The sequence below is a fragment of the Corvus cornix genome, chromosome 6, assembly GCF_000738735.6.
Source record: "Corvus cornix cornix isolate S_Up_H32 chromosome 6, ASM73873v5, whole genome shotgun sequence".
Taxonomy (NCBI): domain Eukaryota; kingdom Metazoa; phylum Chordata; class Aves; order Passeriformes; family Corvidae; genus Corvus; species Corvus cornix.
Window position 1 is genome coordinate 6,752,096 of NC_046336.1, and position 20,339 is coordinate 6,772,434.

A 20,339-nucleotide genomic window follows, 5' to 3' on the forward strand; every position below is an offset into this window, starting at 1 on the left:
AAATTTGTCTCTCATTGATATTTTCATTTCTTGGGGGCAGCTGGTTCTGGTTGTTAATTTTTCACTTATTTGTCTGTTACACTGAATTTAAAATGCAAAATTTCATATATGTATTTTTTCCTCAAATTATTGCTGCTGTATTATATGTTCAAATTTTCAAATTATACAAAATCGAGAAGTTTTTCAAGAAGCATTTCTTTTACTTAAACTGTTTTGTTACCTAGAACATAAATTATTTCTTTAACTTTTCATTGTTGCTTATTAAAAAGACTCCTGACAAGTTTCCCAGATCTTGTGGAATTGACTTGTTACTCTCTGCTTCCAACTGGAGCAGGCTTCCTACTGATGCCAGTCACAACTCTGTGCCCAACATTTGGGGTTTGCACTGATGCACTTGTCTTGAGGGCTACAACGGGAGCAAAATCTCCTTTGCAGGCTGGATCTCAGAGCAGCATTGAGGGATGGGGGGATGGAGCAGCGTAACAGTCAAGGCCTTTGTTTTTTTGTAAAATGTGGTGTTTTTTTTTTTTTTTTTTTACTGTTTGTCAACAGCTTGCTCTTTGTATCAAGGGAGAATCTGATTTTCTCAAAACAAACATTTAGTTTTGGACTTAACACAGCAGTATTTGTTTTGTCAATTTGTAAATGCAGCACAGAATTTTCAGACTATAGTCGCTGCTCAGTTAATTTCGCTTCAGCTGAAGGCAATGATCCCTGGGAAAAGAGAAGCCAGTATTTGAAATCTCTTAGAGATATTTGGCTGAAATGCTTGAAAAGGAATGGATTAAGGAAAATTTAATATATAAGTTTCATACTAGAATGAAAATAAATTGATTTAGGAGTAGTTAATATATGAGTTTCCTAGTAAAATGTTTTTTCTTAGAGATTTATCCCAAAGTTAATGTGAGCTGCTGTAAGTCAGCTGCTGTTCTCTGGGAGCTGAGCTGTGAACCTGCAGGGCTGGCTGAGAGCTGTGGAGGCAACTAATCCTGCTCTGGAGCAGGAAGCACATCAGGAAGTTGTTCTGGCTGTGATTCTGCAGCAAAATCAATAAATTCAAGTTTTGCTTCACCTGAAACAGAAGAGAAAAAAGCAGCTCATGTTTGCTGTAATCGAGTTTGTTGTAATGTTCTCTGGTGCACACAGATGTTTGAAAATGTCACATGATTCTTACAAGAGTTGAAACACCTTTAGAAGTCTGGTCCTTAGAAAGGAGCACTTTGATTACAGGATCAGGACATGGTGCACATCAGCCTGAGTTATGTATTGCATTCCTTTCTTCACTGATCATCTCACCTTACTGCCGTATTTTTTTTCCCCTCTGCCCTGGTGCTCTTGCAGAGTTTCCATTAGCTGACTCTGCCTTGTCCCTACCCCAGCCTTGAGCAACCAGATGAAAGCCCCTGTCCCGGTGTTGCTCCCGTAACAGATCACAGTTACTGCCACTAACAGTTCTCCCTGGTTTTCCCAGCTCTGTGACTCTTTCTCCATCGCTGCCCTCACCACCAGCTCCCCGTTTTGCCCCACACACGATGCCCACGCCACCCTGAGCGCCTCTCAGCCCTGTGTCACCGCCAGTGAAGGGGAGGCCCGGCTGGAGCAGGTCACACACCCGTGCAGGTGAGCTGCTGGCCCGTCATCGCCACCGGGGCTGCTCTCAACTACTCGAAGGAGAGCGGCAGGCAATGGGAGAGCTTGGATGCGATGCTCCTGAGCCCCTCACACACTCCTGATGGGCCAGTGTCACCTCCCAGCCATGAGCCACTTAGAGTGCCCTCGGCACGGGCTCTCCTGTGTATTCCCAGCTCCAGCCCAGCCAAATGAAGAGTTTGGTATGCAGCTCAGACCTGCTCTCACTATTTCCCTGCTGTTGATTTAGGTACTGGATCTTATTTCTGCCAAATGATTAACGGTGTCGGGGATTGTTGCTGTTTCATTTCATCAGATATAGGTCTAAATATTTGTCAGACTCGAGAGCCTTTGTTTAGACTATACTATTTGAGGAGGGAATATATTAATACTGCTCAGGCAGTTAAAATTCATAGTTCTGTAATTATCTGTCTTATTTTTGAAAAGTGCATTCTGTGAAACTACTTTCTCAGCAAAAAAGAATTTGTGTCTGTGTTTCAATTTTTTACAATGATTATTTATGAGCAAGGAGGAGATTTCAAAAAGCTCAAAATATTTTCAGTAAAAACAAATTTCAATTAAAAACTTTGTTCTATAGTGTGCATGTCAAGTGCTGCTACCCTATGTGTAGAACACTGAAAATTATTACAAACGAGGGTAAAATGACTTAATTCTGCTTCGTGTTTCCTTTTCTTACGCATAATACAATTCCTGCAAGCCTTTTCCTTCCTTTCTTCCTCTCGTCTCTCTGCCTCCCCTTCAGATTGCTTGTCTTTATTCTGGCTTGATTGATACCTGAGCAAGTGAGAAGTGGCTCTAATGAACTGTTAAGCATTTAACAGTGCCTTGGTACAGTGTAAAAAGAAGATGCAGATCCTGAAACAGGCAGGCAGATGCATACAAGTGGCTAAGGCTGAATGTGCATCGTCAGCTTGGGGTTTTCTTGGGTTTTATTTAAGGCTTACCCATGCAATTGTAGCTTTCCAAACACATTTTGCTGGAAATGTAACGTACAAAAGAGGGTTGTGAAATGAAGTTTTGTTAGCAATATATGTTTAGGGCCTCGAGGGAGGTGGGGTATTTGGCCTAAAATTCCATTTTGGCAGCTTTTCGACATGTTATATGCATGGTTTTTTGTTTCGTTCCCTTTGCACCGTGGGCTTCAAGATTCTAACCAATTAATTCTGGAGAAAAAGCTTAATGTAGGCTACTCCTCAAGAAGGGGGCTCTATTTTAACATTCAGTAAACAGATAATCCATTAGGACAACAATATACATTGTGGCAAGTGCTATCCTAGGTTTTTTTTGTCAGCCCTTATTTACAGCCTTTTGATTTCCCTTCCCTCCTGGGGTGCAGTTTCAATCATTCTCCCTCCAATCTTTGTGCCCGTATTCATGGCAGGCTGAAAACAAAGTAAGAAAGAAGCTCGTACGCAGCGTTCCATTGGCGGCCAGTTCCTCCTCTATAGCCAGCAGCCGGTTGTATTTGGCCACCCTTTCTCCGCGGGAGAGACCTCCCAACTTGAGAAACCTGGCACCCAGACCAACAGCCTGCAACGAGAGAGGGCCCGTGGTAAAACTCCACACTCGGGGAAGTGAAGTCATTCCCAGTAATTCAACACGGTATCCTATGTCTAATTTAACACCCTCATCTCTCCACAGAGAGAAACGGGGGAAATAAAACCTCTCAGAGAGAGATTTGCCAGATACAAACAGTAATTTTTGCTGGTATATGAAATGAAATTTTATTTGCAAAAGATTAAATATAGTAGTGTTAAGAATTTTTGCTTAAAATATTGTTACTACACAGGAATGTTTTAAGTAACTCGCATTTTTTTATAAACTAATGCAAGCAAATGGATCATAACACTTTTGAATATACTCCCTGCTTTGGCAAATTTCCTGTGTGTTCTCTTTAAACTCAAAAGAATAACCACTCTCTGTGGGGAAAAAAAACCAACCCTCTAGAAAAAGCCCATTTTGTAAAATGTTGTTTCTTTCTCAAGCACAAAAAGGCTTTCTCCGTGAAAAATAGTACATGTTAAAAGCAGTATTTTGCAATTCTGCAGTTGAACAGCTTTCAGTACTTACCAGATCCACGAGGCTCTCATCTAAAGATTCTCCATCTGGACTTCCTAATATGGTAATATGTCTTTGACCTATATATAACGGGAGGGAAAACCTTCATTAGAGTGTATTTTATGTATTTGACACAGAAACTGTTTGGACCTCTCACTCTTTTTTTTACCCTTGGGCTATCCAAGCTTAAATACAAACAGGAGTAAAACCCACCTTACAAAAATGTAAACTATATTTGTTTGTTATGTTAAGATTCTGTTTTATTTTCAGATGGATAAGGGAACATCTAACATCCTGTCCTAGTCTCTGTCTCTCACTGATCTGTATGGTCAGGCTGTGCTATTTATTTTAAATGTGCTCCTCACTATAGTAATGATTTTTCTTCTCTTTGAAAAAGAATTTACCATCCTGACTGAATGAAATCTCTTAGTTGCTATTTACTCGCTTTGATACAGCGATTCTGGGTGTTTTTAAGGAACAAGAAAAACACTAAGCTATATTAGATTTGTCCATCTATTCCTTGGGTATAAAAATGAATAAACAAAATGTGATACAAAGAGAAATCTTACATACAAAGTTGCCCAGGTTCTTAGTACTGTTACTACAAAGGCTCAATAGTATGTAGTCAATAATCTATGTAAATGCAATTTTAAATAGTTTGTACTTGCTTTAATTTTTAAATTATTAATGCTAAAATTAATCAAAATTCAGATGAATTGATCACATCTCTTTTATTTTAATTCTGATATCTAACTTGGTATGCAGCATGACACTTAGCTGCAGTGTCAAAGGGCACCCACATTCAAAACATTCAGTGTATTAATTGACTACGGTTGGAGCTTTGAATGCTGTTTTAAGCTCCTTGACAGGGATCTGTGAATGAAAACTTGAATTTCAGTTTCTCCTGACAAGTGCTTTCTAAATTAGAAGTGTCAATAATTAAATAAAAAGATGTAATATTTATGGGTGTGGCTCGTAGGGTTTGGTTTCAGCCTTTCCCCCCTCTACTCACCATCGAGAATTCCAGTAAGTTCTATGAGGTCTGACACCTTGGTTTGGTTAATGTATTTCAGCACAACACCACTGCACATTGCTATATTTATGTTTTGGTCAGTTTTGAGTTTGGAAATATGTGTGGCAGCATCTTCAGCAATCAGGTAGCATTTGGAACCAAGGGACCAACAGATGCTACTCCACTGTTCTCTGTCCTGCATAAATGAATAGAGTAAACAACTGGAGTTTAAAAAACTAAACTGAATGAAAACCCCAGCAGAGGAGGTAAAATAAAAAATTAAATAATAATTTGGGTTTAATTATAAATATGCCCTTCATGTAAGTAAGTTACATTTTATACTGTATTTTAAATTTGTCTGCCTAAGAAAAACATACCGCTTGGATTTTCCTTGGATTTTAAGATTTTGCTAGAAAACATAAATTTCAATCTGAAATTAACCAACACTATTTGCACAAAATATAGTTAAAAATAAATTAAATTAAGTGTAGGGATTTTCTATTTTGATTTCCTTCCTGAAATTTACTTCATTTTGATAGAATATAAAAAAATTTTTTATTGTTTTATTCAAAGGACTCATTTTTGTGTTCACATTTTAAGTGTCATGGTTGTTTGAACATAAAATAATGAACAGGAGACATAGACTCAATGGCAGGACCCATAGGGAACAGCAGAATACAACGCTCTCTTTTCTAGCAAAGCTCCATTTTTCAGGGTCTTTGTTTCTTTATTTTAATGCATTGTCCACATGGTAGACGATTCAGGCTAAATAAAGGACAAGGATATGTAAAGAATTCAAAGGAAGAAAAGTATGAATTAATTTGCTTGCTTCGTGTCCACAGAAGGCAAAGTTCTCACATTAAAAACATTTCTGCTTCATAATTCTGCCAGTGGTTATTCTTGGTCTGTGGATCAGACAGATTTTTGTACCTGTCGACTTGAAATCAGCATCGGGGCCATTCCTGTATGGATTTCAAGCCGGTGTGTTAAAGAAAATGAAGTTTTTGACACCTGAACAAACGTTTAAATTTAAGCACCAACGTGGTCTGGTGTCTGGCAATGAATTATTGAATTGGTACCAGTACTAATCCTCAAAGATCTAATTATCTGGGGCAAAGATGTGGCATGGGTAAGCCCTGGAGATCTGGGAGGAGGAAGAGGAGGAAGAGGAGGAGAGACATTTTTCTTAACTCTGTACTCTGTTCCCAACTGCACTTCACTATCTGCTGTAATTTTCCTGCTGATTCTCATCTTGCAAATATTTTCCTTCATAAGAATTCCTAAAGAAGTTTGCAGCCCTGGCAGGAGTGGGGAATAACCTGGTGTTTTGGAACATGGTTTTTCAGAGAGTCAGACAGAAACAGTACAGGGAGGCAAGGCTAACAAGGCTGAGGTAATACTAAACACAGTTATTCCGAAAATGAACTTTTAAAGTTCCAGCTAAGGACAAAATGAGATGGATTTTGAAGTTCATCAGTTTTAGAATTATTGATTCAGGCACTGGACAGATTCACAAAGCCAGTATCTCTTTGCTTCTCCCTTCAATCACAGTCTTTGTGTTTTGTTCATGAAAATGAACTCCCTCTATGTATTTTTAAGAAGATAAAGTGCAATTTGACACTGAGAGCAAATTTTTATTAAGTTGTGCAACTGCAGAATCTTGGCCTACAATTGTAGGTTCTGCAGCAATTAAGTTTTTATTCTTTTTTTGTAATACATGGAAATTTAACCTTATGTATAAATGTATATATTTAATGTTATGCAATCTCTTTTATCCATCTGTAGTTTGATAACATGTTTAATAGTATTGTGCTTTATTGCTGTAGTTGATTTGCCACTAATTAACTTCTCTAACTTTGATAACAGAGGTAAATACAGGGTGTCTTACTCCCACTTCAAACATTCTGCCAAGCAATGTTGCCAAGTGACAGGACTTTAGTTATAAATGCCCATCACAAAGAATTGCAGCAATAGTGGTTTTTGGTGATTTTTTTGGCTGAACATACAACAATGTTCAAATATTTTCTTCTCCAGCATAATATAATATAATATAATATAATATAATATAATATATATAATACAATATTAGAATACAATATTGCATTACACATGACTTCTTGTAATACACTTGAATTTTACAGTTTTACCTTACAATTTGAATTGTGCACATAAGGAGGGAAATGTAATAAAAATAACAGTGGTTTAGCAAGTAAAATCAAATAAAAGAGCAATTTCTTTTAATTCTTTAAAGTATGCATACTGACTGTATTCTGTTCGTGCCAGGATTATTTCCTATCAGAAATTATGTCAAAAATACAGAAAAAATTGGATATTGACAATAAAATATATTCAAATAAATTGTTAGATGCATTTTCTAGTGATATTTTTTGGTGCTTAAAGACTTGAAAAACAGAAGCTTTGTATTTTACATGTTTTGTAAAAATGAGAAAAGCTCAGTGATATGCCACTGAACAGTATCATCAGTTTTTAAAGGACTGCTCTGTGTCTTACCTCTTTTCTTAAGGGATCTATTAATGCAATAATAAAAGGAAAATTATTAATCATTTCCACATACATGGCAACCATTTCATCAGGACTTTTGAACGTTCCAGTGAGTATTTCATATTTTCCTTTATCCTAGAAGGTAAAAAGCGTAAAAGGTAGGAAAGTAAGACCCTTTTGAAAAGCAGGGTGTACATATCTCTGTTAAGGCAGTGGGCTGTGTGTGCTTCAAAGAGAAGGCATTCACTCATCTGCTTTACTCTGTGTCTGAGTTGTCAGCACATTGTTACAGAAAACTCTGCCTAAAACGACACTGTGGGTTCCAGTGGGCTCATGCCAAAGTCTCTGAACAATGCCACTGCCAAAGGAAGAGAGATCTATTTCAGCACTTTCTAGGCATCACTGCCAGTTTGACACTGGCATTATTATAGCATAAGGTTAGCAGTATTTGACATTTTTATTGAATATCATGTGAAAAAAAATCTCATTTTTCTCTTCAAAAACAAGAGGATTTCTTTTCCTCATTTTCACAAAGAAAATATCACTGGGGAAAGGAGTGCACCACCCTCAGTGCTCAAAACCAAAATACTGCCTTTCTCTGCCTCTTTCCCCTTTCAAAAAAAAAAAAAAAGAAAAAAAAGACTAGTTTAAAATCACTATCACCATTCTGGGAATCACAAACTACAGCCTGGGAGGAATTTTAAGAACACATTGTGAAACTGTGCAGGATATCCACTGCCTTAGTGACTTTAACAGTTCAATAACAGAAAGTTACAGAATTACTGATAATTCAGTGGTTAAGATTTTGCACATTCTGGTATAAGGATACAGATATCACAGGAGAACAACTGCTTTCACAAAAGATATTGGTAATGGAATCTTTGGCACTATAGAACACCCAAACATGTAAAAGCTCATGAGGTACTAAATGGAAATGGAAGTTTCTTTTCCTGCTTAGAGAAAAACCTGATTGATCTTGGAATAAGGGGCAAGAACTGTAAGATTTCATTGGGACATAAATAGATTTTGTCAAATAAAAACATTAAAAAATTAAAATTAAAAAATTAATGTTGATGCACAGTGAGATGGGCACTAATGTATATATAAACACACCATAGTAAAAGTACACGGAAATGTTAGGGTAGTCAGAACAAAACAGGAGATGTAGCTTAATGTAATGGGAAAAAAGCAGATTCAACCAGAATTTATAAATGCAGAGATAATTCTTTCTGTTTGCTTGGTTAGTACTTTAAAAAAAATGGAGTTAGGAGCTAGTAGGTGAGTTTGCAACATAATAATAAATAATGTTAACAAGAGCTACGTTTATTTTAAAACCCAAGAAAATAGATATTGAAAAATAACTTACATAATCCATTAATTGATGAGCAGCACAATTTATTGCTAAGTACATGTCTGTTCCTAGCTCCAGACCTATATTTTTGCAAGCTGCTTGCATTAGGAGTAGCAGTTGTTCTAGATTATCATATCCTGTTGTCAGGCAGCCTAAGTGTGATATTCTTTTTAAGGGTGCTGGCTGAAAGCAAAACAAAAATAATCACTTTATTTACACACATATATATTATAAATATTTATATTCCTTTTTCATTGTCATTTCAGTCTGCATTTAGTCATCAAATTATAAATTTGTTCTCAGAAATCTCCTTGGCAGCTTTAAGGACAATTTTCTAGCAAAGAGGGATTAAGAAGTGCTAATGAGTAGAGAGCCAGTAGTCCTTGGAAATAGTCTGGCCATGTAGATCTCAGTCTTGTGTGGTCAGTACTGGTTTACAAAATTATTTTAAAGGCACTCAACAACCACTGAGGTGTCATGAATACTCTTGTGCTGTGGACCAATCTTTTGACACAAAAACATATTCTGCTTTTTTAAATAGCTTTTACTCATTTATCCTCAACTACAACATTGATATTGACTCTATGGAGTGTTCCAAGACTTCTAGAAGAACAAATTTCATAGAGGGGAAATACCTCCAGCCCAGCTGCATGCAGTTGTCTGCTTCAGGGACAGTATTCCTGGACATGAGCCTCAAGCAGAGTTACACTGAGCAAGTATTTCACATGTCCTTCTGTTGTCAGTTTTTTTGTAGGTTTTTCAAGTACTGATTTTTAACTGTAGGGTCTGGGAATTTTGGGTTATAAAGATGCAGCAACAGACAGCAAAAAAAGCTGAAGTCTTTGTGCACTTCAGATGGAGGTTAAATCTGCAGTTTCATGTGGTTTTCAAGATGTCCATATGCTGTGCCTTGTTACATTCTATTAAAAGCACTTTTTATCTGTATAAAAAAATTTCTCTGTCTAGTTTTTACTTCCATAACCTAAATAAGCTCTTCTTCTTCACTGCCTACTTTGTAATTTCTTTTTTTTTCCCCTTACAAAAAAGTTCAAACTCACACGGTGCTTTTATCAGTTTTAAATTCAGTTTCACTACTCTCTCCTTTAGTTTTCTTCCACTGAAATAAAAGGAATTTTTTTCAGAGAATCTAATGCACTGTTTCCTTGTGTGTATCTTACAGAAATATTCTACTTTATGATTGCAGTACATATTGTGGTACTAATATGGAAACTACCCACCAGGAAAACACTGGCCAGCATCTTAATGATGGTGAATTTTTTAGCAACAATAAAATAGGAAAGCTCTTCTTCATCCTTTCTTTTTTATGCTTCACAACAGTAATGAGTCTCACCTGATAATATTTAAATCATCTCAGAATGAGGAGAAAAACCTGCATGGCATTTCCATCCCACTATTTGGAAAACTCATCAACAAACTACCAGTTTTGAAGGGATAAAAAAGATCATTTGAGTCATATAAAATACAGTCCTGTGCAATACTGTGAGTGCTGCCCTTTAGCTGCTGGTTTGTATCTGCCATTATCTATAACCTCAGACTGGACCTGGGAACTGAATGCAGCAGGATAAAGAGGGGAGTTATGCTCCCCGGGTTAGGAAACAGCACAGTCTGCAAGTCTTACAAGTAATAGTTTTATGGCCTACATGATCAAAAGGGCATGTTCTCTGCTGGTGCTGCAAAATGTTCATTTGGATAAATTACCAGAATTTCTATATGAGAAAAATTACCAGATCCCAGAAATTTTCCCCTCTCTACTGTCCCCCAGGAAGGGATGGTATAGTCAGAAGAATCTAAATTATTATGTAAAATATGAGCCTTTGGAATATTTAAGTCTTGCCTTGACCTTTCCAAAATGGTGATGTAGATTAATGCTTCCTTTCTTAAGAACATTTTGGTTCCTTGCTGCTGTTAATACCTTGTTGAAGGCTTAGAGTTAAAATCTCTTTTCTTACCGGAGCTTTCTTCCCCGAACTTTGTACTTTTCCTTTCTTACTGTCTGCTTGTGGACCAGGCTGTTGGAGTGAAAGAAGAAAGAAATCAATTCCATGGAAAAATAAAAAGATGACAGAGACATCTCAGAAAGAAAAGATAAGATAAAAAGATTGACAGAATTTTGGTCAAAAGAGATTGTAAATATGTAAGTTAGGAAACAGCTTTACTTAATAGTTTAATAGTTTTATGTTGTGGTGGTTACTCATTTAAAATGTTTATTTCTATGTGGACATCTGTCCAACCATCATTTGGTTTTCAAGACATTCTCACCCAGCCCATCAAAAATACAGGGGATCTTAGAAATGAGAATCTAGACTCTGTACTTGGAGAAACCCAACTACCTTGCCTTCCAAAAAGCCCATGACACACCAAGACTTATTTACTACTACAGTAATACCTTGAATAAAACTTGTTGCATGTGAGAGGTGTACCAAGATCAGAATATATATTGTATATTCCCCCTCATACTATTCACTCCCAGTATATTCCTTCAGGTAAACAGAAAGCCTTATGCTTAGGACAATATTTTGTTCTAAATGTTCTAATTTATTACCACCAAATGGCCAATGTTTTATTCATCTGTCAGAAAACAACATCTTCTGTTCTGTGTCATGAGCCTGTAACAGGCTAAGTGTTCCACGTGTATGTTTAAAAGGACAATGGTAGTAAAAAGATTAAATTAAGTACATCTCACTCTTAGAACACATTTTTATTGTACCATTTTGCCTGAAGGCTCCAACAGTCTTGTCAATTCTTTCTGAATATCCTGAATTCTTTCTATGCCCTGAAATTAAACAACAGTAATCTTCAAAAGGAAGTTCTATTAATTCATATTAGCAACTTAAATAAGAAGAGATATAACATTTATTCTAAAGGCAAATTTTAATATAAAGTCTTAAAAAAAGCCCAAACCTTTAACTCAATCTCTCCACCCACAAAATGCAGACAAGTGTCCAACAACAAACAGTTAGTAGCAGTGGAATGAGAAGGAATATTTGACTGTGGGATGTCAAGGAAAGCAGTCTCTTCCCCAAAAGTATCCCTTCACAAATCTAACAAGTAAAAAATATATGGGTCTGCATTTATATCTGAGAAGTGCAAAGGTGATAATCCCTGTTCCCAGTTGTGACTCTGCCTAAGACTTCCTAAGATCTGACAAGACTGAATACTTCCAGGAAGCAGGAAAAAAAAAAAAATCACTGTCTTGATTTTAAACATTGGGGAACACTCCAATTAAATTAATTCATTGCTTTTAATGCAAGACTCTTTTTTCTTTTCAGCTGAGCTGGTAAATGTTGAGTGCTAACTTTGTAAAGGACATTTCAGATTTTCTCAAACTGTGCCAGTAAAGGAATACTGAAGGGGGCAGAAGTCAGTCACAGCTGGCAACACTACAGGACAAACAGCTTCGTGTTCTGCACTGCAGCAAACACCTTCCTCCTCTCCCATGGGCACTGGGAGGCATCCTTTGAATGGGGCAGAATTAGTGACCTTATTAACAGCTCTGGGGGACAATCCAGAAAAGTTAAAGGAAAAGCAAAAAGAAAGAGAATCGAGCTCAGCTATTTTTTCAGGTCACCAGCACACAAAGTAGAAATCACAGCCCTAATGAAGGCATCTTGTGCAGATACATTCTTTAATGCAACACATGGCTAAACAAAAAGAGAGAGGGCTGATCCCATCTGTCTCACACATCCTTCTTGTTCTTTGTATTCCCTTCTAGTGTCACAATATCATTTTAGAGCAACTTATTCCCAAATATTTTATGCCTTCCTGTGAATTTGTTATGGCTTTTGTTGTTTTGTATGCTATATCAAACAACTGCTAATATTTATAATCTACTAATGCAAAATCTATTATTGTATAACACAATCCCTTGACATCCTCAATGCACTGATTTTTTTCCTCTATATAAACATACATTTTCAAATTAAATCTTCATGGTTCTCCTTTTAAATCATCTTTTCACTTAATTTAATGTTATTAGTGTTAGAGCTCTGCACTGACTAATATCTGTTAAAACTTTGGCCTTGCAAGCTAACAAAAAGATGAAAAATATAGTTTGTAAGGACTATATTGAAAAGACCTGTATACTTATGTACATATGTAGTTAGTATGATGTCTACAGAATACATTTACAAAAAAAAAGGAAACAGTACCTGTTTGAGTGATAACTCAACTGGTGGTATAAGCATAACTTCTTTCACTAATTTCAGTTTTGTAGGTAAATTTTTTTCACAGTTCAACAGAGTAACCATTGGGAGTGGTAGAATCATTTCTTTAGGTGACTCCTGTAATTGGGAGTGCCAGGTGAAAATAAAAACGTAAAACTCAGAATAATTTCTAATATATTTTAGTTATGGTACAGGGTACAAAACTGCTACAGGCAATGGTGTTAAGGGTGTATTCTATGAGGCAAATTTAATAACACTGTCACAACTGGCTACGATAATTATGATAACTGGGATAAAATAAACAAAATTACAAAGCCACATGTACCTGATCATGTTTCAGCAGTGCAATATATAAGTACAATGGGACACGGCTAATGGTGGCCCCAGCCTTTGCTATGGCAAGTGATGTTCCCCCAATGGCCAAGCTGCCACACAGCACGGGTTCAGCAGGTTCTGCAGGTGGGATGGGATTCTCTTTCACTAACACCTTCTTTACTACAAGAGAGACAGTAGTAGTTAAGTATTTCCTTGGTTCTAAACATATGCTTGTGGATCACAGTCATGTGAGTAAATATGATACTGTCATTTCAGTGTGTACTCAATGTATTAAAAACCAATAATTAATTTTTTAAAAACTTCATTTTGTCAGCCATTTTATATGGAATGACCTTACAAGTAAGCACAGTATCTGTCCTCACTTTGTTTCAAATGCATTTCAAGTTTGTTTCTTTTGGAGATCTTTCAGCCACTGAAATATGTATTTCTATTTATCTGTGTTTGAATCAAATAACATTATATCATTTTCAGGTTCCTTTCAAAAGCATGTTTTCAGTTTCCTTTATTGTGCTCCTTAAATGCTAGGATTTTGCATTAAAAAATGGAAGATTACATTATAACCTGATTGGGAGTACAAACACTTGAATTCTTCTAATAATTACTGTGAAAAAAGTTCAGGTCTATTACAACTGGAATTCCCAAAGAGAAAACAGGTCTTTTAAATATTACACATTAAATTTTCATAAGAATTTATTTCCCTTTCAGATAAAATAACTTTTTCCAAAATGCTGTAAACCAAGCAGTTCCCAGTAGCACTTACAGGGAGCACCTACTGAAGCTGCAGTAAGTGGTCTGATTCCCAAAAATCACTGCACTGGGGACTGTTTTATATTGGCTCCAAATAGTCAGGCACTGAGTCTAACAGTAATATCACAGTTGATGTCACAATTAGTGAAAACATGTAATAGATGTATCAGCAGAAGCTTGACTGAAGTATCATATACACCACAGTGATATCTGGATGGACCTGACAACTGCAGAAGTTAAATTTCAGGTCAAAGGTGAATTTACTGTGCACACATTCAGCATATGAAGTGGGAGGTCTTTTACTGACAGCGTATAATAATTGCAACTAAACTGATAATAATAATTTGCCAAAATTTTCTGCCCGTCCAACAAATGACAACAACCCTTTTTTCTCTCAGTTTAGTGTATAGATGGAGATAACATATGGGCTTTTTTTCCCTTTGGGTTGTTTGGTTTTGGCCATGTTTTCTTACCTTGTTTTTCTAGTCTCACACTACTTTTTCCTTTTTCCTCTAGTAGAATGTTTGCTTACTTCCTTTTACTCTATAGTACCCTTCATTCCCATCTCATCCCCTTCTTTCTTTCTCTTTTGCTTTTTTCTGTATTTCCTCCTTTTCTCAGTGTTAGAAGGAAACTTTCCTTCCTCCTTCTTTCAACTGTTTTCAACTTCTATCTTAATTCAATTTCCATTTTCCTGCTCAGTTCTGTGATTTCCTTTTCTTTCTTTATCATTCTCATTTTTATTCTTCATTTACATCCTCCTCCATTCTTATTCCTCACTCTGAAGAATAATAACCTCCTGTCTAAACCAACTGTAAAACAAAGGCAGAAACTCTGTTCAACCAATACATGTGAATGATGAGGAAACTGTATTTTCCCCTCCCTCATTCTGCTGCTGAAACTGCTGTGATCAAAAAGGTCAGGAGAGAGTAACCAAACCCTCTGAACATGAGACAGGATGTGTTTTAGGACTTTAATCAGTACCTGTATTGCAGAAAATATCAAAATTAAATTAAGTAAACCTGGTATTCCTCCTTTTTTTTGCTTAGGTATTGCGGTTGGAGGGCATGAAGAAGGGGCAGGAATAACTTTTGCTGCTTCTTCTTCCTCTCGCTTTTGAATTTCCTTTTTTTCCTCCACCTTTTTTGCAAAATATTCACTGAAGGAAGAGGCATAAAAATTACTGGGTCAAAATACTGTTAGATGTGATAAGCAGACATGTGATACAGGCTAAAGAACATGCTAGGAGGTAGACTAAGTGCATGTATTTGAGCTTCTACCACAGATTCACTGTGTGAAGCTGGAAAGTCCATAAATTTATCATATAATTATTTTTTGGTAGTCATCTGCAGCATTGATTAAAGAAAAAGAACCAAAAGCAAGTATACCAGACCTTAGCACATGCTTTGTAAATCACTCTGGTTTTAAAGTCAGTTCTGAGAAGACAATCTGAGCATGAAGGGTTTATTTCCTTTGCATGGGCAGTAACAGATCCTGTTGTAACTTCATGCCATCCACCAGCCTGGCCTAGGTTGCTAAGCCAGCAGAGGTGAGCTGTACACTGGTTATTGTGTGGCTGCAAACTCAGGGCTGGCTGAATTTCAATTATATGCATATAGTGAAATCTTCACCCATGGGTCACAGAAAGCCAATTCAGGCAAACTGAGTATGTAAGATGCATAAAGTAGTGTAAACAATGCATTGAAATCTTATTTAGACTCACTTTCCAACCAAGTCCTTATTCCCTTTATCAAGGTTTTCTCAAATCTAGCCCATGTGGAAGGTAATTAGGTGTGTTTGCTACAGTCTGTGTTCAGTGTGGCAGCCCAAACCAGCATGATTTTTATATCATAATTAAGAAAAGCAGTAAATAATGTAGTGCAGTGGATCTGAGATAGACATGACATCCTAAGAATATTTTTTTAAAATAGTAGAAAACATTGAATATTCTATATGTCTTTCATTAACAATGTAAATTAATGGTAAATATTTCGAATGCAGTAATTTTTATAATATGCAGGACCTACCCAAGCATCTTATCAGCTTGACACTGGTCAGTAGACTCCAAGTCTCTCAACATTGTGTTCAGTGATTCATTGACCCATTCCACAGCAGTATGAACAGAGTCCTTTCTTTCTTTCTCATCAGCTTCAATTGTCTCAGGTAAAGCATTTTCAGGTATTTGAGAATGAGAAGCCATTATAGTGGAACAAATCCTCTGAAAAAAAATAAAAACCCCCAAGCAACAAAACAATGTAAAAAGGTTTAAAACACTATTTAGTTTCTAACTTGGAAATGTCATTTGAAAGACTGAGAAGTATGTCCTTACCAACTCTACAAGTACCTATCTCCAAATCTATTTGCTCCACTTGTCTTTTCTCATCCAGCACCTTCTTCTGAGACTCTTATACTTTGGTAATTGTAGACATTATTCAAGTTTTTTGACCAAAATTGTAACTACATAAAGAGGCAAAAACCCTCTGGCAGATCTTCCTTATACATATATTATGCTACCAGAATAGAATGGAGTTATTTTAAGGACCATACAGTCATTAGGACACCTTTTATTGCAGCTGTTGGTAGCCTGTTGCACCATGATTCATCAGCATTCATGCTTAATGCCATCCCTCATGATCAGTTACTTTTGTCTTACTTAGATAATTTGAACCTATCTTTCTGTACTGATGAGGAATAAATGATATTAAGTAAATTCACTTAAGGAAGACATCATTTACAAATTTCCCACAGCTGCCTGCACTAACAGCATTAACTTTACATCCTGTGAATATCTATGAGGTTACATGTAATTCAAGAATTAAGTGAACCAGAGTTTAACTGAGGGAAAGTAGAAATAATTACTCCACAATAGCTAGAGCTGCAAAGATGTAACTTGAATATTTCAGGCTGGGGAAGAGATGAGCCATCAATTCTGCATTGCAGGTGCTAAATGGCTATGTTTGACTTTACTATCACCCACATCAACCTATTAGCTCAGTGTAAAAGAAATGCCTTCACCTATACTGTTTTTCACCTGTACTGTATTTTTCTGAAAGTGTCACACAAAGAGAAATATAAGAGTCTGAAAATTAAAGAAAAAGGTGAAATGAAAGTGAATGTATAAGGTTAGTATGGGGTGAAAGGAAAACCTATATGATCACTAAGACAGAAAAAAAAATTAATATACAAAGATAGACTATCAGATCCCACTCATAAAATATTGTCCAATTCACAGAAAATAAAGTTGCCATAGTTGCTGCCACTAACTTTTCACAGCACCTTTTTTTTTTCCAAGTTACAACACTCAACTGTTGAGTCACAGGGATTTATATCTTATCATAGAGATGGAAAATAAAACATTCCTTGAGATGTGAGAAGAACAGTACCTCTCCCAGATATTGTCCTAGTGAAATAAATAAAAAGAGAAGAAGCAGTTCATACCTTCTCATAGTTTTTAACTGTGCAGTATATTTCCACTTCTAATGTTGGCTGACCAACTCCATCAAGAACTTTTCTTCCAACCAATTTGCATATTACTGGTGCTTTTGAAAATTTAGAAAAGTAGTTAGCCTTAAATGAAGGAGAAAGAAGTCCATTAAAAGTCAATTTCCAGGCAAAGAGGCTTTTATTCCACGAAATATCTTTCAATCAAATCCACCACTGAACAAATCCATTATGGGTCCCTTCCAACTCAGCATATTCTATCATTCTATGTTTTATATGTTCCAGCAACCTTTGAGCCCTGTGAGAAAGGTGGAAACCAAGACTTCTGGTAAGTGGAGTTCTCTTTCTTCTTCCAACATGGTCTTTAATGGGCCTGATGAACTATCATAATTCAATATATTTGGGTCTCTGTTTGTAGTCAATAAACACCAATGTTGGTTTAAAAAAAGGATTACATTTTTACCTGAGCTTTCTACATACTTCCCTACTAGTTTCATTATTTTATCTGGTATCAGAGAGTCATCAAACCACAGCTTGCCAAATGGGAAAACCGCGAAACACTTAAGAGCTACAAAGAAGAGGAACATGCCAACTACCAAGCAAAGCAAAAAAGTTGTTACCAGCTCCAGTCCCTTCCACTGATGATGGCAAAACACTTGGAGATGGGAAACAGTGTAAGATGGAATGAAATATTTCAATTCCACAGCCACTCTCCCATCAAAGATCATACTAGAAATCATTTTTTCCTAAGAGTTGCTGGCAATTCCAGTACTGCCACTAATTGAGGTTTCATTAGGACTACTGTAAACAATATTTTGCCAAGTGGGAATAGGTAAAATTGGTCTGACTCTTGACCCTTCCAGTGCGGCCCATTTGCCTTTCATGAGCAGTTGCAGTGTGAACAGCACCCGGTCTCTTGCTGGCCGGAGAGCCATCACTGCTGAGCAGCGGTTTTGTTAAGGACAAACAGCAGTCCATCTGTGGACTACTTTGTTTTTTGTGTCGAGACAAGCAACTAGCAGGGACACGAAGCCCGGCAGCTGCGGACATGTACTTGGCACAGCGTCCAAGTGCCACTGGCCACAAACACAGAATCACCGCAATCCTTGCGCGGGCCAGGGGGGAAACCACTGAACTGTCACCACTGAGACGCCGAGCTCCTCGCTGCACCCCCTGGCCTGAGGGCAAGGGCTGGCAGCGAGCACGGCGGGTCACCCACACGGCCCCTCGCGCCGCCACCCGCCGGGACGTGAGGCCAGAAGAGGCGTCTCCAGCCCCGTCCGGCTGCTTCCCCGCCCCGCGCTACCAGCTCCCCGTAGAGATCCCCGGGGCGCAGCGGGAACAGGGTGTTCAGCGCCTCCTCCATCCGCTCCGGCACCCGGTGCCCTCGGTAATATTCAGCCGCCTCCTGCCGCAGCCGCCCCCGCCGCTCGCCCGCCTGCATGGCGGAGCCGCGGCCGCTGCCGGGCAACGGAGCCAGGGAGGGCCCACCCCTTCCCCCGCTCCCTGCCAGCCCCGCGGCGGGAGAGCGGCGCTTCGGGGCCCTTTGCCTGGGCCCCACGTTCCCGGGGCTCTGCTCCCTCAGGAACACCCCGGGCTGGGAGCCGGAGTGGTTCGGTTTGGCCCGGTTTCCTCCTCAATGCCGCGGGGTGCTGGCGCTTCTCTCGGAGGCTGGTCATGGCCTTCCAAGTCAGGACGGCCCGAGCAAGCGCTCCTCGGTTTTAAAAGTCTCCGAGCAACAAAACTGTGCAAGATTATGGTCCTGAAAGAGGGACAGGATGTGGTTTGGGAAATGTCTGGTGGAGACGACGCTGTAAAACGCCCACAGTAACTCCTGCGTTTTAAAGCCCTCCGCTTTCAATGAAGAGAAACATTTCTCAACCGAAATGATCATTTTTAGTCTGCAATTTCCTACAAAAACTTTCACTTTGTTACACTGTTCACGGGTAATTTTGTTGAAGTAACTGAAAATGGAGATACTTAAAAGCTGTTAGGTGCACACTTCCCCAGCTCTAAAATCAATATGTGTGGACCTTTGCTCATTGTGTGCTCACTTCTCCAGGTGGGGTGATAATGAAGAAAAACCCTTAAGAAATCATTTTCTTTTCCTTTCACATCCTTTAGAAATACTATGCTAACTCTCCAGAGAGTTAAATCCTCTTTTTAAAAAGCTGTTTCCTCTGAAAAAGTTTCTAAACTGACACTACGTGTTCCCTGAGGAGAGTGGGTAGCGAGTGCCTCATTAAATTTTTTTACTTCAGGAGGAGTTGATGTGGTGGATGGCTCCTCCTTTGGGCACATAACTGCTTCATGAGGGGGTTGTGCAGTCAGAGGGCTGGGTGGCAGTAGTTAGGTAGTGCCAGATCTTTGTCACATGCACAGGCTTGCCCCAGAAAGCTCCAGTTCAGCTAAATATTCCTGGAAGAACAGGCTTCTGGAGGTAATGGTACTGGTGTGGCGGTCTCTGAGCACGATCGTATGCTGGGTGATCCCACCCAATGTGAGAGCTGTGCCTTCTGATATATTTAAGTGCCTCTGCATCAGTTTCCCACCTTCTGGCCTTTAACAGCCTCTAAACAAAATGCATCATGAAGGAACATGTTGGAGATAACAGGGAGACTAGGGAAAATATAAGACTTCTCTGGAAGGAAATGGGAGAACTGATTGCCTAGGATATGAAGAAGGCTGATATACTGAATGACTCTTGTGCTTCTGTTCACTTGAACTGCTCTAGCTACACCACCCAAGTCACAAAAGAAAAAGTGAAGGACTGAGAGGACAAAGGGATAACAGTCTTGGTGGGTGAGAGAAGAGTAACTGATGTCATCTGCCTGGACTTATGCAAAGCATTTGCAACTGCCAGCACAACATCCTTTTCTCTAAATTGGAGAGATGGATTTGATGGATGGACCACTTTGTAGATAGGTATTACCGCAGGCCTGGGCCCTAGGGATATCACCGTGTCCTGCAGCCATAGGGAGGAGGAGGAGAGAAGATCCAGCAGGCAGGAATTGTGCAGCAAGGTTGATTTATTTAATTATTTTACAAACTCTTTTAT

General features: G+C 38.2%; 1 protein-coding gene across 3 annotated transcripts; it reads right to left on the reverse strand.

The window, feature by feature from the left end:
• Positions 1-518: 518 nt before the first annotated feature.
• On the reverse strand, positions 519-19,079 carry ENO4 (enolase 4). Of its 3 annotated transcripts, XM_039553959.1 has the most exons (14): positions 18,588-19,078; positions 17,279-17,407; positions 15,868-16,058; positions 14,863-14,999; positions 13,083-13,252; positions 12,743-12,874; positions 11,302-11,367; positions 10,544-10,603; positions 8,589-8,756; positions 7,232-7,357; positions 4,721-4,916; positions 3,721-3,788; positions 3,063-3,180; positions 891-1,072 (listed from the first exon to the last, which is right to left on the reverse strand). In XM_039553959.1, the coding sequence occupies exons 1-14, from the start codon at positions 18,723-18,725 to the stop codon at positions 984-986; spliced, it is 1,788 nt and encodes a 595-aa protein (XP_039409893.1). In that variant the 5' UTR covers positions 18,726-19,078; the 3' UTR covers positions 891-983. The 3 variants fall into 3 exon arrangements, with proteins under 3 accessions (XP_039409894.1, XP_039409893.1, XP_039409895.1); XM_039553960.1 differs by lacking the exon at positions 3,063-3,180 and having other exon boundaries at positions 519-1,072; positions 18,588-19,079; XM_039553961.1 differs by lacking the exon at positions 7,232-7,357.
• Between the last annotated feature and the right edge of the window lie 1,260 nt (positions 19,080-20,339).